General features: G+C 40.9%; 1 protein-coding gene across 1 annotated transcript; it reads right to left on the reverse strand.

Annotated features, from left to right (window-relative positions):
* Nucleotides 1–6,076: 6,076 nt before the first annotated feature.
* On the reverse strand, nucleotides 6,077–6,490 carry LOC145063853 (uncharacterized). The gene has a single exon (XM_079011426.1). It carries the CDS (start codon nucleotides 6,488–6,490, stop codon nucleotides 6,077–6,079), a length of 414 nt encoding a protein of 137 aa, XP_078867552.1.
* Between the last annotated feature and the right edge of the window lie 11,843 nt (nucleotides 6,491–18,333).

The raw sequence follows: 18,333 nt of genomic DNA on the forward strand, positions 1-18,333 counted from the left end.
TATGTGGATGATTGTCTCCGTGATAATCATCTAGGGTTACTACTAACTATTCCATTCTTATGTGTTAGTATGATGTGATGTTATGTGTTAGTGGTAGTAGGGGAGATAGTCCCCAAGATATCCGGTCGATAGGGCCGAAGGGGTAGTTATACCCATCCATGCCAGATAGATTCTGATACTGTGGTACATATTATGTGGTAATAGTAGAGGGGAGAAGTAGTCTCCGGTACCCGGTCGAGAGGACCGAAGGGGAGGCCAGCACCCAGACATGCTAGGCAGTATCCGGTCGAAAGGACCGAAGGGGAGGCCAGCACCCAGGTATGCTAGGCAATATCCGGTCGAGAGGACCGAAGGGGTAGGTCGGGCACCCAGATATGCCTGACGAGAGATGTATGTTATGTGATTATTATGGTATGTGGTACAGTGGGGGAACTCACTAAGCTTTGTGCTTACGTTTTTCAATTGTTGTTTCAGGTACCTCTTCAGCCAAGGGGAAGGAGCAGGCTCGGTAGCAGCATATCACACACACTTTTGTTTCCGCAGTTATGAGTTTATTCTGGGAATGACACTCTGATATTTTGATTGTTTAAATGTTGTGGATTTCGTTTTGGTTTTCGATGTGGAATGGTTAATTATACAATGTCTTAATTATTAATGATTTCCAAGTAACGATTTATAACAAAATTTTTGGATGCGAAAACCGGGTCGTTACATGGATGATGTAATTCTGGTTGAATCCATTGTTATGAACAATATATCAAGTGAATATCAATTCTTGAGTAGGTTTTGTCCTAAGTTGACAATGTTGAAGGGAATGATGATGAAAACCTAGTCCATAATGAGAAAGGAAAAGATGAAGGTGGTGTTGTCAACTCCACTTTCAATGAGGACATACCTTCGAAGAAGCAAACTCTTATTTTAAAGATGCAATTTGAGGGACCAAAACAACTTAAGCGCATGTTGTGTAACTATGTTATAGCCAATAGTTACCAATGATGTTTTGAAAAGAATGATAGTAAAATGTTATTGGTGAGTGTTGCAAAGGGGAATGAAACTTTAGACTTTGGGCTTCGTGGATGGGTAAAGAACACTCATTTCAAATTCAGTCATTTAAAAGTGAGCATCATTGTGATAGAAACTACAGACTTAGTTCCATTGCACATATTCATGGATTGGAGGTCACTACACTAAGGAGATTTTGCATAGATAAAAGCTAAGTGTTGTGACAACTTAGATTGGAGGTGATTAAAAAATTTTGAGATTGATTTTAGTTTAAGTCAATATATAAGGGATAAAAAAACATGCTATGAGCATCAATGAAGATACTCTAACCGAGCAATATGCTAAATTGTAGTCCTATTGTGAAGAGATAAGAATATCAAATCCAGAATCAGTTGTAAAAATGTATCTACTACCAATGCCAGATATGGAAAATCACTTTAGCAAGTTCTATGTTTCTTTGTTGATTTAAGAAAGGTATGGTTAGATGTAGAAGTGGCAAAAATTGACACGACACGAAACCCGACACGAAATAAATGGGTTTGGGTAAGATATTTCAACCCGTTTAAATAAACGGGTTGACACGACACGACACGAAAATTAAATGGGTAAGGTTAGGGTTGAGAATTTCAACTCGAATATGACTCGAAAATGACCCGTTTATTTATATGCAAGTATTTTGAATTATTTAAATAAACTAGAAAGATACAAAATCAAAACCTTAAGTAAAAGAAAGCCTTTGAATTAAATTGTTTTGTAATGTTGAAATGACTTAGCCATCTAGATCAAGACTTCATTTCAGTTTTTCATTCTCTCCCAAACTACCCAATATCTTTCACCACTCTCGCATCCTCATGACCTTTGTCATCCGCCTCCCCAACTCCCACTCTTTTAATTTTTTCATCTGAACTTGCTATAACTTCAATTATTCTGCCTCCAAAGTATTAGCTTTTCCTTTCTGCCTACCTAAATCCTACTCTTTCAACATGCTCAATCTTTTAACCTCACATGACATGACATATTTTGAGCTATAGCCCTAACCCGAAACCCGTCACGAACTCGACACGAAAATAAACGGGTTGACACGACATGACACGTTAATTAAATGGGTCGGGTTAGGGTCAAGCACTTTCAACCCGTTTAGTGTTTCGACACGACACGACACGATTTCCACCTCTAGTTAGATGGTTATAGAAGAGTTGTAGGATTAGATGGTTGTTTCTTGAAAGTAATATGATCTGGGAGTTGCTTTGTAAAATAGGAAAGATGTAAGTAATCAAATATTCCTAATTTCTTGGGAAATTGTTTGTGTAGAAAATAAGGAAACATGGAAGTGGTTTCTTAAATTACCAATTGGTGATCTTAATCTAGGTTTGGGAGCAAAATTTACAATAATGTCATACCAACATAAGGTAGTAATCTCTTGCAACCATCGACAATGGCTTCTTTCATAAGCTATATTATGTGGTCAGTGAAACGTATGTCTTGTCAACCGCACGTCAAACCTACATGGCCTAAATTATGTTACATCATATGACACGAGGCTAGTGGTAACCTGTAAACAAGTATTTAATCTTTCTAATCCCTTTTTTAGGTCTTTTGTGAGTTTTTTGATCCATAAGACTAGAAGGAGTGGTTCCAAGTTTGTCATACTAAAAGTGTTGCCACATAGGCGTCATACTGAATTTGTCACACTGCTTCAAAAGTTTGTAATTTAGATGGTGTGGGTTGCCACTTTTGTCAAACTATTTTTTTTTTCTAAAATTAATTTATATAAAAAATAATCAATTTAAACAAAATTATTTTTATACAAACTAAAATTTCATTAAAATCGAAAGGAAATTACAACACAACCAAAAAAACAACATAGAGTTAAAAATACAAAATATAAAAATTAAAATTACAAAACCTAGAAATTAAAATACGAAATATAAATAAACACACACACACACACACACACACACATATATATATATATATATATATATATATATATATATATATATGTCGCCATGTCATGAGGTTTTTCCATATCTTTCGCGTCTGGTAAGGTTATTAATACGTCTCGTTAAGGCCGCCATGTCATAAGCTTTTTCCATATCTTTTGTGACGTCGAATCTTTTCCGACTCGAATGCCTTTCCTTTTTTCTTGGGTTTTGGTGGACATCGAATCTCTTCCATCTCAGAATTTGGTGGTTGTCGAGGCCAACAAAATAAATACCCTAAATATTACACACTAAAATAGTGTATAGTGATAAAGGGATTGTATCCATAGAGATTGGTTCAAATTAAATCTCTATGTAAATCACTGGTTCAAGTACTTGTAAAACGAGAGTATAAATAAGGGGGGGGGGGGTTAAATCTTTTTGATTGTTTGAGAAAATTAAAACTAAGCTAGAATGTAAAGATGACAAGTAAACAAGTAGATGATTTGATTTAAATTCAATGAAGTGAAGTTGATTGATTTTGGGGGACACCACATGGATGACTTGATTGACTTATCATTATACCAAATGAAGCAACACTTGTGAATTAATTTAACTTTGCTATAACAATTCATAAGCAAAAACTACTTCAACTCTTCTTTGTTATTAAAATGTTTAGAGGAGCTCTTAACACATTCCCTTAATTAAAGTCACAAAATCAATGAAGTATATAATCTTGTGAAAATCAATTAGCTTTAAGTTTTAAGAGTTACCAAGTCCAAAAGATAATCAAATGCTTACATTATCATTATGGACGAAACATTTCCACGGTTTAAATGAAATGAAAACAAACATAGAAACCATTTGTTGCTTACTAATTTGAGGGTCCATTACTTAACCAAGAAATTAATCAACAAAAAAATAAGCATTCATTCATCAAAGCTCATGATCAAAGATAAATAAACATAAGAAGATGTTTGACCAGAAAACATTTCCATAAACTTCAAACACAAGATAACATAAAGTCTTCAAAACAACCAATGATCCATGGGCTAAACCCTAATCAACCAAAATATAAGTCTAGCCAAGCATGGCCAAAATAAAAGAAATACAAGATAGTTTAGAGGTACCAAGCATGATTCAAGTTGCAATGATGAAAGAAAATTACTCCAATCTTCAAATTCTTCCAAATCCTCTTGAAAGAAAAAAGGAGTTGTTCTTGAGTGTGTTGTTGTTAAGTTCTATTCGAAATCTTCAGTAAAAAGGGTCCAATTTTCGGAATTAAAAGTTAGCCAAAAGCACCCCACCAAGCTTCCCAAAATAGAGATTCATGTCAAAAACCCGAATCCTTCACAGCAAGATCCACACGGGCCGTGTGGGTCTCGCTGAATGGGTTCTTTGGCCCATTTAATTAGCATGCTAGCCCACTCTTCTCATAAGTGATTCAACCTAAATGCATAAACTCTCGAGAGCCCAATTATGCCCTCCAAAGTCTTCAAAGATGCTCTAATGTTCCTTTAATTTTCCATAGCTCGAGTCCTTGTCGCCTCGTCATCGTTCTCGCCCAAAAATTAAGTCTAACTCGCTTTCTTGTTTATGTTGACACCAAGATCAATCACACCATTTCAAGTCCACAAGCAAACCGTAAGCCTCCAAAAGTCCAGCACTCCTCCTATACCTCTAATGACAAATAGTCTTCGGTGAATCCTGCAATTAAGCTCAAAAGACTAGAAAGTACCCGATAAAGGCGAAAAATAACAAAAAGGGAAAATATGCATAAATATTGACTAAAATGAGATGGAATGAACTAAAAATAAACTAAGAAAAGAATTAATAAAATGAAACTACCGGAATCCATTTCGGGTACGACTGTGGGTTGTGATTGAGTTTCAAATTGAGTTTGGGATTGAAATTGGAATTACGAGTCAGGAATGTGGTCAGATGGGTTGAACTCTTTTTCCATTTGAGATTGAAATTGAAATTGATGTTGGGATTGAGATTGAGATTGAAATTATGGTTGGGGTTGGATAGGATATGGGTAGTTTGCATCGAGATAATGTAAATTATGAGGTGAATAAATAGGACGATCACTTTGATTTTGGATGAATGTAAGCGATGAAGGTGAGATTAGGTTTGTGTTTTGGATATTTTTCTTGATCGTTGTTGGAGTTCTTGGATTAAAAGGGGAAGTCATTTTTTCACAAATATGATGAATTTTTGAGTGAAAAATGAAAGATTGTAGTGTGGTATAAAATAAGGTGGTGATGAGTATTTATCAATGTTCTAAATAACGTGAGACGTGAGCTTGGCGACAAGATCAAAGTTAAGTCATGGCGAACCATAACGTTTTTTAAGGCGTGACAATTTTATATACATTAAAAGAGATAAATTATATAATTATTGAATTTTATCAAATATATCAAGTTTTTAGAAGTGTTGCATTAATATTTAATATAAAAAAGGTAACAAAAACTCAAATATGTTAAGTCAGATAAGAAAAAAAACTCGCATCATGGCGTGATAAGGCATGCCGTGACACGTTATTTGGTCGTCACGCTTAACAAACTCGCCTTTGAAGTTTTCGTAATGGCTACGCCATGCCTCGCGTCATGCCACGACATAACATGTTTTTTAGAACCATGGTATTTATATTGGTTGAAAAGGAGGTAAAAAAATTTTGAATTTTTTTATTAAAAAGTATAAAGTTTGAAAAAAACGTAATATTTCGAATTAGAAACTTCCCCTCTTTTTCTCTCTGGTCGGCATTAACTTTCCGAGTTCGGCCACTGAACTCTGCATGCTCTGGGCTGGGCTGGTGACGGGGTGTTTGTCGAGTCCAGCACACATGCCGAGCTTCATCAATGTTGACTCCGTTCAACCTAAGACACAAAAATAAAACTAAGGACATTTTAAAACAAAATGAAGCGTGTTGTTGGATTATAATGAAAATAACAATTTTATTAACTAACGAGTATACATATATCAATAAACCCGTAACAAGAATTCCATCGTTGCAGATTCATTTTCATAAAACAGAAATATTTATTTGGTACATGCATGTAAAAAAGAAAAAAAACGACTTCCAACTTCCAAGTTCCAACATAAACCAAACCCCAAATCTTCCCTCCACCTGTCGGAATTATTTCTGGACCCTACTGACCGGCAGCAAAAGCTTCCTCCGGGAAAGTCTTGGTGATTCCGGCGAGACTCTTGAACACAATCTTTCCGGTGGGAGGATCCTCAACAGTGATGTCATTTACCGGTGGCCACACCATCAACTCCTTAGCTTTCACACCCTTCAATTTCTTGATCTTCTTCTTCTCCACAAACCCTGAAATTTCAGTATCATAACTCACCATCTTTTTGACCAATTTGAAATTGTGTTCGACTTTTTTACTCTGCACAATCCACATGTAACCAGTGCTCTTCACGAACCCTGCTTCAATCACATCAGCAAGAGGAAGGAGACCCAATGGAAGACAAAACTCTTCAAGAATGGAGTTTGCAAGTTTCAGACCTTCTTCATGGCCTTTCTTCACGACTCCTCCTTCTTTTAGATCTGCCATTAATAATTATATAATAAGTTGAAAGGTTTAAGTTTTTGTGGGTTTTAGTTATTAGGGTTCATCTGTTTTTATAGAGATGGTTATGGGGATGAGACAATGTTGGTGGATAAAACGAGGCGATCTCATTCACATCTTAGAAATATTCGCCGGTGATTTGCTGGCCAAACGCCGGCAATTTCAAACAATGAACCATACTATACGTGCTCGATCATGATCGTTTTGGGTTAAAATAGAATTAAAAGTTAAATAAAAAAAAGGGTGCATGGATGTTTCATTACATGAGGTATTAAAAAAATTAGAAAAAAAAAACACGAGGTATAAGTTGATACGATATACTATAACTGTTATAAATATTATCAATCATATGAAAAGAAGGATTTTGTGTTATTTATAGTCCTTATTTACTTACATTACATGATAACATTTGCTAGTAATGACTCTTATATATGTTATTATATTAGTTTTAACGTAAAATATAAGTTGATAAGTAACAATGGTTTAAACTTTAAATAGGAACCACAAAAACGAAAGGTTAGAAAAGGTGAAAACCAAGTTTAATTGAAAAAAATATATATTATTAATATTTTTTAGGGTAAATGACACAAAAAACACTCTTTTTATTCAGAAATTCGATTTTGACACCGTGTTTTTTTTGTGTCAATTTTGACACTGTGTTTTTCAATTTGTTACAATTCTGACCACTTGACTGGTTAACCAGGTTGCATGCTGACGTGACATGATGACGTGTCAGTTTTGATGACGTGACATGCTGACGTGTCAAAATTGAATTTTTTTCTCACAAAAAACACTAAGTTTTCATTTTTTCCGATTTTGACACTAAGTTTAAGTTTTTTTTTTCAACTTTGACACTATGTTTTTTTGTTTCAAATCGAACATCATTTTTTCCAATTTTGTTCAATGTTGACAATTTTCTATTTGAAACCGTATAAATATTTTTTTAATACATTTAAACCGTATAAGTATGTTTTTTTTCATTTAAAAACCATAGTTTTGTATAAATACATTTTTTTACACTCAAACCATATTTTTATGTATAAATATGTATTAGTTATATAAAAATTTTATTTTATATTAAATATACAACTTTAAAATGTGTTTGGAGGTTTGGAGGCGTGTAGTCGATCAAAACTCGGATATCAAGTTTGCAACCCATCAAATTTTTACATCTTATTAGAAACTTAAGGTTAGTTTGATTCTCATGATATAACTAACGCTTTGAATGTAAGAAAAAAAAAAAACCTTGTATTTAAATAAAAATGTGGTTTTTAAACGAAAAAAATATGTTTATACGGTTTAAAATGTAATAAAAAAAAATATATTTATACGGTTTCAAATGGAAAATAGATAAAATTGAACAAAATTTGATAAATGATGTTCGATTGGAACAAAAAAAAACATAGTGTCAAAATTGAAATAAAAAATTAAACTTAGTGTTAAAATCGAAAAAAAGTGAAAACTTAATGTTTTTTGTGGAAAAAAAATCAATTTTGACACGTTAGCATACCATGTCAGCATGTCACGTCATCAAAACTGACACGTCATCATGCCACGTCAACATGTAACCTGGTTAATCGGTCAAGTGGTCAGAATTGTAACAAATTGGAAAACACGGTGTCAAAATTGACACAAAAAAAACACAGTGTCAAAATCGAATTTCTGTGTAAAAAGAGTGTTTTTTGTGTCATTTGTAATATCTGGATTCCCAGGTATAATATTTTATTCTTGTATTATTGGAAGTTGTGAGGAGACTCGGCGAGTTGGTGTTTAAACTCGCTGAGTATGGTCGCGGATTCGTATTCGGGTTCACAGTCGGACTCGGCGAGTCCACGCTGTTTAATGAAACCCTAATTTCCTGGGTTTAGGACCTATTTAAAGGCCCTTAAGGCCGTCATTTGCGGCTACCAAACCCCAAAGAAAAACCCTAAGAGATCTAGAGTGTTTGTGAGGGAGGAGAGGCCATTCTTGATCCTTTTGTTGGTGGATTTGCAAGAAGGAAGTGACCAAGGCAAGAGGAGGCTGAAGGAGGTGCAATTTTGGTGACTTCTAAGTTCATAGAGCTCATATTGAGGTATTTGTTCGGACCTTCTTCAGTTTTGGTGTTGAATCTTAGTGTTAGGGTTTTCTAACCCCTTTAGAGGATGGATAAGTGGAGCATTTGGTCCCTTCTCGAGTCTATGCCTTGGATCTGGACCCAAAGAGGTCCAGAGACCTTAACCCTTGGAGCTTTATGAGTCATTTTGGGAGCCATGAGCTTGGGATGTCATTTTTGGGACTAAATCACCATGTTAGACCATTTAGATGTTATATGAGTGTCAAGGTCTGAACTTTACGTGATTATCATGCTTGGGAAGGCCAGATCTATGAATTTAAGGAACATATCTGACCTCAGGAGGACTATGGAGTTTGTGCATGGCATGAACTCGACGAGTCCGAAGATCAGACTCGGCGAGTAGGATGAGGGTTTCCCGTAAATCACTCAGTGAGTAGACTTGCCGAGTTGGGGAATTAACTCGGTGAGTCAGGGAGAATTAGGGGGACTGGAGTTCAAGGCGGAACTCGCCGAGTTGTTCTTGAGACTCGGCAAGTTGAGTCGGGGTGGCCCTGCGATTCATGTCAGGTGTGACTCATCGAGTAAGGGGAAGGACTCGACGTGCCAAGAGAAGGACTAAGAGAGTCAGTGGACACGTGTAGACTCGCCGAGTCACCCAAGTGCACTCGACGAGTCGGGTCAAAGTTTGACCGTTGACTTTTGTTGACTTTTAGGGTTTGGTCAACAGTGAGGCCTCTAAGCCAAGAGAGGGGTAAAATGGTCTTTTACCCTTCTGAGGGGTGTTAAGAAAGGTTCGAGCATAGTTGTATTTATGAGATTATTTACTTTATGTGATTAGGCGGAGGCTAGATCACATTTCTATCGAGTCAGAGACTTACCGAGACACCTGAGGTGAGTCTTCTCACTATACGTTACCTAGAGTGGTATTATGTGTTGACCAGAGGGTCTTATGTGTTATGTATGAGATTATGTGCTATGTGGTATATGTATGTTGTATGATGTTATAGACCGGACCGGAGGGTCCAACGAGCTATGACCGGACCAGAGGGTCCAACGAGCTACGGGACTGGAGGGTCTCGCTGAGACACATCGACCAGAGGGTCGTATTATAGCCTCGAGTGGTGTATGTGTTGTATGCGGTATTTTGGGGAACTCACTAAGCATTTATGCTTACAGTTGTTGTGTTATGTGTTTCAGGTACTAGCGAGGGCCGTGGGAAGGCGCCGGCGTGACTCGTACACACTGGAGAGAGAGAGAGAGAGAGAGAGAGAGTTGATTTTATGATCTTGGGATATGTTATGTTTCAAAAATAAGTACTGGAATTATTTGAAAGTGTTTTTATATGAATTTGGTTGATGAAAAATGAAAATTTTATTTTGGAATTTACGTTGTTACAAGTTGGTATTAGAGCCTTGGTTTGAGGGATTTGGATGCATCCTCGGGCGTATCTGAACTCAAACTGCGGATTTGAGGAAAATTTTGATAATGAAGTAAAAATTTTGAAAAAAGGTAAAAAGAGTTTTGAGACAAATAGAGCAGAGTCGTGTGTACGATCAGTTAGCGCCCGAACGGTGAATCTCCAAAAGTACCCTTACTTTATGTGTTATGAGATATGTTATGTTACATTATGCATATTAGAGTAGGCTAGGTATACATATTAGGACTAGAGTGGCCTGATTTGTGATGCCTTAGCCTAGGAGATTTCTGCTGCTGAGATGCTTTGAGAGCGAGTAGATAGCAGTTAGGAGCGCATGAGAGGCCTATCGGAGGGTAGCCAATGCATAATGAGAGTAGAGTACTTGTAATCCAGGATGCAAGGAGGAGGACTAGGAGTGAATGCTGATGCGGTGTGGTCAGTAGTATTGGGCCCGTACTACTGAAGACACCGGATCACTAGGCATTCCAAGTAAGAATCTTTTGGACAACGGAGGACGAGTAGGATTGCATCATCGAGTATCAGTATGCTCGATTGAGTCTCTGATAATTATTGTTGTATTTCAGAGGCATCATGGTTGGGAATCGACACATACCTGAGAGCAGTGGTGTCAGCGACGAGGAGATCCGTCGATTGATTCATGAGGAGGTGGCTGCTGCCATTCGGGCTGAGATTCCTGAGATGTTTGGGGACATCAAGACCACAATGATTGAGACTTTTGATGAGCGGTATGCAACGCTGACTGAGGCTGTGGCAGCTGCAGCTACTGCTGCTGTTGCTGCTGCCAGACCTCAGGGAGGTGACTCGTTGTTGTTTCGGGAGTTCAACAAGCCACCAGAGTTCGATGGGACGCAGGACCCGATTGCCACGATGAGATGGATCTCTGACATCGAGAGATGTTTCTATACGTGTTCTTGTCCAGAGCACTTGAGAGTATGGTTCACTCTAAACCAGCTCCGCTTGGGAGCGAAGGATTGGTGGAAGTTCGTGACGGCAAACTTCACTTTGGTAGAGATTTCTGAGGTGACCTGGGAGAGGTTCACCGCTATGTTCAGAGACGACTATGTTCCCCCGGTGGAGAGGGAACAGTTGATTCAGGAGTTATTGACCCTCAAGCAGGGTATTGATTCCGTGGCAGCGATCACCAGGAAGTTTCATGAGAGGGCGATGTTTTGCCATGAGCAGGTGTCTTCTGAGCAGGCTCGTATGAGCCGTAATCTGAGTGTGCTGAGGAGAGATATTCGGGAGTTCGTGGAGAATTCGACTTACCAGACATTTGCTGAGCTACAGGCAAATGCCCGGAAGAGGGAGATTGAGTTGGAGACTCAGGCCAGGGAGGAGGCCGAGTCACAGAGGGCGGATTGGCGACCGGCTCAGTCGCAACCGGCAGCCAAACGGGCTAGACCCGCTGATTTGAAATCTGGAGGTGCGAAGGGTCGCACTATTGGGAAGTGCGGCAAGAGCCACGAGGGGTCGTGCACTGCTGGAGTATGCTACAAGTGCGGGAAGGAGGGGCATATCGCGAGGGATTGCCCTAAGGGATTTTCGGTTTTCTTTCATTGCAACCAGACCGACCATAGGAAGGCCGAGTGCCCTCAGCTGCTTCAGAGGTCAACGTAGGGATCTGCGCCTGCTGCTAGGGCTACCGAGGTTCGGCCGGTGAAGGCTCGTGGGAGAGCGTTTCAACTGACTGCGGAGGAGGTCCGCGCGGCGCCCGATGTGGTTGGTATGTATTCTATATTCATCTTTTATTTGAGTTGAGTTATTATGCTTATATGATGATGTGCGTAGGTACTTTTCTTGTGAGTTCTGTGCCTGCTTTGGTATTATTTGACTCGGGTGCGAGTCAGTCGTTTGTTTTCGTAGCATTTAGTCAGCACATTAGTATCCGTCGAGAGGCGTTGGATCGACCTCTGCGAGTTTCCATAGCTGATGAGCGAGCAGTGTATGCTTCAGATGTGATTCGAGGATGTGTCCTTGAGATCTTCGATGTGGAGTTTCCGATAGATTTGGTTCCGATTGCGATGGGGGACGTGTGTGTTATAGTGGGTATGGATTGGTTGAGCCGATATGGAGCTGTGATAGACTGCGAGCGTCAATTGTTGACAATTCGAGACCCTATTGGGGGAGTTCTTACGGTGTACAGCAAGGGTACACGTACGGGATCAGCATTTTGTTCGGTCGCCAGAGCGAGACAGAGTCTACAGCAGGGCTGTAGGGGATTTGTGGCATATGTGATGGATGCGAGGGTTGATTCAGAGAGATTGAAGTCTGTTGATGAGGTCCCGATAGTGCGTGAGTTTCCGGATGTGTTTCCAGAGGAGTTGTCAGGTGTGCCTCCAGAGAGGCAAGTAGAGTTCGATATTGAATTGTTTCCGGGAGCTGCGCCTATCGCCAAGGCGCCTTATCGCCTTGTGCCTCCAGAGATGCAGGAGTTATCCTCGCAGCTCCAGGAGCTGCTGGGGAAGGGATTTATTAGGCTGAGCAGTTCGCCATAGGGGGCGCCTATCCTTTTTGTCAAGAAGAAGGATGGTTCACACCGGATGTGCATTGATTATCGAAAGTTGAACAAGCTAACAGTCAAGAACCGTTACCCGTTGCCGAGGATCGACGATTTGTTCGATCAGTTGCAGGGAGCATCTTGGTTCTCCAAGATCAATTTGAGGTCTGGGTATCATCAGGTGAGGGTGCGTGATGAGGACGTCCAGAAGACAGCATTCCAGACTCGTTATGGGCATTACGAGTTCGTGGTGATGCCTTTCGGACTCACCAACGCACCGGCGGTGTTCATGGATCTCATGAACAGAGTGTGCATACCGATGTTGGATCGCTCAGTAATCGTGTTCATTGACGACATATTGGTGTATTCGAGATCCAGAGAGCAGCATGAGGAGCATTTGAGGGAGATCCTCGGAGTTTTGAGATCGGAGAGACTTTATGCCAAGTTCTCCAAATGTGAGTTCTGGTCACGAGAGGTTCAGTTTTTGGGGCATTTCGTTAACTAGAATGGGATATTGGTCGATTCGGCCAAGATCGAGGCAGTCATGAGGTGGGAGGTGTCGAGATTACCCACCGAGATCAGGAGCTTTCTAGGTTTGGCCGACTATTATCGGAGATTTATTAAGGATTTCTCCAAGATCGTCGTGCCACTCACCGAGTTGAACCGGAAGGGTGCTGCGTTTTCTTGGGTTCCGGAGCAACAGACCTCGTTCGAGACACTTCGCCAGAAATTATGCGAAGCCCCAGTATTAGCCCTTCCTGAAGGGATGGAGGATTTTGTGGTATATTGTGATGCATCGATATCCGGATTGGGAGCGGTGCTTATGCAGAGGGGGCATGTGATAGCATATGCATCGAGGCAGCTTAAGCCTCATGAGTCGAGGTATCCCACTCATGATTTGGAATTGGGAGCGGTAGTGTTCGCCCTCAAGATCTGGCGACATTATCTGTATGGGGTTCGGTGTAAAATATACACGGACCACAAGAGCTTGAAGTATTTGATGGATCAGCCCAACCTGAATATGCGCCAGAGGAGGTGGTTGGATGTGGTCAAGGATTATGATTGTGAGATCCTGTACCACCCGATCAAGGCCAATGTTGTAGCCGATGCACTGAGCCGTAGGGCGGAGGGCGCCCCGATGCGAGATGCTTGTTTGAGATTGACAGTGATGACCCCGGTGTTGGACGCTATTCGTGGGGCCCAGGATGAGGCTGTGAGGCCAGAAAGCCAGAAGAGAGAGTGAGTTGTCGGGCTGGTATCGGAATTCATTACCGATAGCCGGGGGCTTATGACATTTCAGGGTCGGATATGGGTACCGTCTGTGGGCGGAACGTGTACCATTTTGATGGAAGAGGCTCATCGATTGAAGTTCTCGATCCATCCCGGGGCCACTAAGATGTATTTGGACCTAAAAGGGGAATATTGGTGGCCCTGTATGAAGAGGGATGTCGCATGGTTTGTAGAGAGATGCTTGACTTGTCGCAGGGTTAAGGCCGAGCACCAGCGTCCACATGTAAGCTGCAACCGTTAGATATTCCCGAGTGGAAATGGGAACAGATTACCATGGATTTCATCACCAAATTGCCAAGGACTGCGAGGGGTGTCGATGCAATTTGGGTGATTGTGGATAGGTTGACGAAGAGTGCTCACTTCCTGGCCATCAGTGGGAGCTCTTCCGCGGAGAGGTTGGCGGAGATGTACGTGAGAGAGGTGGTATCACGGCATGGAGTGCCGATCTCGATTGTCTCGGATCGAGATGTATGTTTCACTTCCAGATTATGGAAGAAGTTTCATGAGGAATTGGGTACGAAACTGCATTTTAGTACCGCATACCACCCACAGACTGACGGGCAGAGTGAGCGGATGATCCAGACGCTCGAGGACATGTTCCGAGCATGTGTGTTGGATTTCGGCGGGAGTTGGGACACGTATTTGCCCTTGGCAGAGTTTTCTTACAACAACAGTCATCATTCGAGCATTGTCATGCCGCCCTTTGAGCTGTTGTATGGGAGGAGGTGTCGGACCCCCATTTGTTGGGAAGAAATAGGGCAGCGTGTGATGGGTAGTACCGAGATTGTGCTTCAGACGACAGAACAGATTCAGCAGGTCAGACAGAGGTTGTTGACCGCTCAGAGTCGTCAGAAGAGTTATGCGGACAGACGCCGGTCCGAGCTCGAGTTTCAGGTTGACGACTTCGTGCTCCTGAAGGTCTCTCCTTGGAAAGGAGTGATTCGATTCAGGAAGAGGGGCAAGTTGGGGCCCCGATATATTGGTCCTTTCAGAGTGATCGCGAGGGTAGGCAGGGTAGCCTATCGTTTGGAGTTACCAGCAGAGTTGGGGCAGATTCATGACACTTTCCACGTGTCGCAGCTGCGAAAGTGTATAGCCGACGAGTCGGCAGTGGTGTCATTAGAAGATATTCAGGTGGATGCGAATCTAAATTATGTTGAGAGACTGGTGGCAATTAGGGATCGGAAGATCAAGGTTTTGAGAAACAAGGAGGTGCCTCTGGTGCAGGTCCAGTGGCAGCATCGGAAAGGGTCAGAGTTGACCTGGGAGCCGGAGCGTGAGATGCGGGAGCAACATCCCGAGTTGTTTGCAGAGTGAGACTTCGAGGGCGAAGTCTAATTCTAGTGGGGGAGAATTATAACATCCGGATTCCCAGGTATAATATTTTATTCTTGTATTTTTGGAAGTTGTGAGGAGACTCGGCGAGTTGGTGTTTAAACTCGCCGAGTATGGTCGCGGATTCGTATCTGGGTTCACAGTCGGACTCGGCGAGTTCATGAGTGGACTCGGCGAGTCCACGCTGTTTAATGAAACCCTAATTTCCTGGGTTTGGGACCTATTTAAAGGCCCTTAAGGCCGTCATTTGCGGCTACCAAACCCCAGAGAAAAACCCTAAGAGATCTAGAGCGTTTGTGAGGGAGGAGAGGCCATTCTTGATCCTTTTGTTGGTGGATTTGCAAGAAGGAAGTGACCAAGGCAAGAGGAGGCTGAAGGAGGTGCGATTTTGGTGACTTCTAAGTTCATAGAGCTCATATTGAGGTATTTGTTCGGACCTTCTTCAGTTTTGGTGTTGAATCTTAGTGTTAGGGTTTTCTAACCCCTTTAGAGGATGGATAAGTGGAGCATTTGGTCCCTTCTCGAGTCTATGCCTTGGATCTGGACCCAAAGAGATCCAGAGACCTTAACCCTTGGAGCTTTATGAGTCATTTTGGGAGCCATGAGCTTGGGATGTCATTTTTGGGACTAAATCACCATGTTAGACCATTTAGATGTTATATGAGTGTCAAGGTCTGAACTTTACGTGATTATCATGCTTGGGAAGGCCAGATCTATGAATTTAAGGAACAGATCTGACCTCAAGAGGACTATGGAGTTTGTGCATGGCATGAACTCGCCGAGTTCGAAGATCAGACTCGGCGAGTAGGATGAGGGTTTCCCGTAAATCACTCACCGAGTAGACTTGCCGAGTTTGGGAATTAACTCGGTGAGTCAGGGAGAGTTAGGGGGACTGGAGTTCAAGGCGGAACTCGCCGAGTTGTCCTTGAGACTCGGCGAGTTGAGTCGGGGTGGCCCTGCGATTCATGCCAGGTGTGACTCGTCGAGTAAGGGGAAGGACTCGACGTGCCAAGAGAGGGACTAAGAGAGTCAGTGGACACGTGTAGACTCACCGAGTCACCCAAGTGCACTCGACGAGTCGGGTCAAAGTTTGACCGTTGACTTTTGTTGACTTTTAGGGTTTGGTCAACAGTGAGGCCTCTAAGCCAAGAGAGGGATAAAATGGTCTTTTACCCTTCTGAGGGTGTTAAGAAAGGTTTGAGCATAGTTTTATTTATGAGAGTATTTACTTTATGTGATTAGGCGGAGGCTAGATCACATTTCTATCGAGTCAGAGACTTACCGAGACACCTGAGGTGAGTCTTCTCACTATACGTTACCTAGAGTGGTATTATGTGTTGACCAGAGGGTCTTATGTGTTATGTATGAGATTATGTGCTATGTGGTATATGTATGTTGTATGATGTTATAGACCGGACCGGAGGGTCCAACGAGCTATGACCGGACCAGAGGGTCCAACGAGCTACGGGACTGGAGGGTCTCGCTGAGACACATCGACCAGAGGGTCGTATTATAGCCTCGAGTGGCGTATGTGTTGTATGCGGTATTTTGGGGAACTCACTAAGCATTTATGCTTACAATTGTTATGTTATGTGTTTCAGGTACTAGCGAGGGCCGTGGGAAGGCACCGGCGTGACTCGTACACACTGGAGAGAGAGAGAGAGAGAGAGAGAGAGAGAGAGAGTTGATTTTATGATCTTGGGATATGTTATGTTTCAAAAACTAAGTAATCGAAATATTTGAAAGTGTTTTTATATGAATTTTGTTGATGAAAAATGAAAATTTTATTTTGGAATTTACGTTGTTACACCATTTACCCTATTTTTTATCGTCCATAAACATATATAATCAAATATATCGAAGTTAATAATTTTTATTTTAATAACTATAAACCATCATGCATAAATTTTAAAGACAAAATATGTTACAAAATTCAATTATGAATATTGAAACATATTTTTTTTTTTTTTTGAAAAAATATATATCAACCCCTATTGAAATCTAGTTGTAACAATAAAAATTAGTTTTAAACAATAAACATCTGTTAGAAGAAAAAAACAGTGTTCGTTAAATTGTGGCTAACATTTTTAATATAGTTCTCACATTTCCTAACATTTTTATGGTTTTTATTTAAACTTTTTACTACAAGAAATAAGTCATAGAAATAAGTCATGTGCAGACGATATCTATACGGACAACTTAAGTCGTCGACACTGTGTTGTCTATACCGACGACATGTCGTCGGTTGACTAAATAGCGAATATATAGAGATGATAAGTTCACTGTATACCTTAAGCATGAAAGAAAAGTTTTACACGGTTTCCTCTAAACTTTTGCCGACGATACGTCATCGGTATAGCTTACGTCAAATATAGTTTTTATTTATTTATATTCCATTTTGCAGAAAAAAGAAACGACATCGGTTTGTATGGACTATACCGACAACAAGTCGTCAGTATAGAATGATAGCAATCCGCGGGATACTCTGTGTCGACACAATTTGTCGTCTGTAAATATATTTCGTATTTATTTTATTTTTAATTTACGAAAAGGGTAAACGACTCCGTGTGACTTAACTTTATATCGACGACATGTCGTCGGTATAGGGTTTTAAGTCATCTGCTTCTTTTGACCTCGTCTCATTTGCAGCGCGCCAGCGCCCCACCAAAAGTGCGTTCTCTCTCTCTCTCTCTCTCTCTCCCTCTCTCTCTCTCTCTCTCTCTCTCTCTCTCTCGGTCGGCGATTGTCCACCCAAAGAACCTTCGACCACTCGTCTTCACCGCTGACGACACAAGTATGCCATAGTCCATTCTTTCTTCTCCGATTTCCCTCTTTTTCCAGTTCGCTTTTGAGATTTTAGGGTTTTTTCCTGTTTTTGATTTGTGTCTCCATAGGGTTGCATGGAGGTTTGACCACCTACGACGACGTCTATTGCGACATCTGGCCACCACAATATCCGTTCCAGGTAAGGTTTTTTGATTTTTCATTTTTTTTAATTGCCTGATATGGTTGTTTTTCGATGAACACCAACCACCACATCAACTTCCCACTTCCGGTCACTATTGACTTACTGCTTTCGGCAACCACACCACCCACCAACATAGAACATGTAAGTTTTTTTTATCCTGTATTTTTTTGGGTTGGATATTGCTGTATGAAAATGTAAAATTTGATATATGTTGTTTGATTTCATCTTTATAATTCTTTGAAAA

This window comes from Lactuca serriola, chromosome 7, assembly GCF_051521515.1.
Source record: "Lactuca serriola cultivar US96UC23 chromosome 7, Lser_US96UC23_V15, whole genome shotgun sequence".
Classification (NCBI taxonomy): Eukaryota; Viridiplantae; Streptophyta; class Magnoliopsida; order Asterales; family Asteraceae; genus Lactuca; species Lactuca serriola.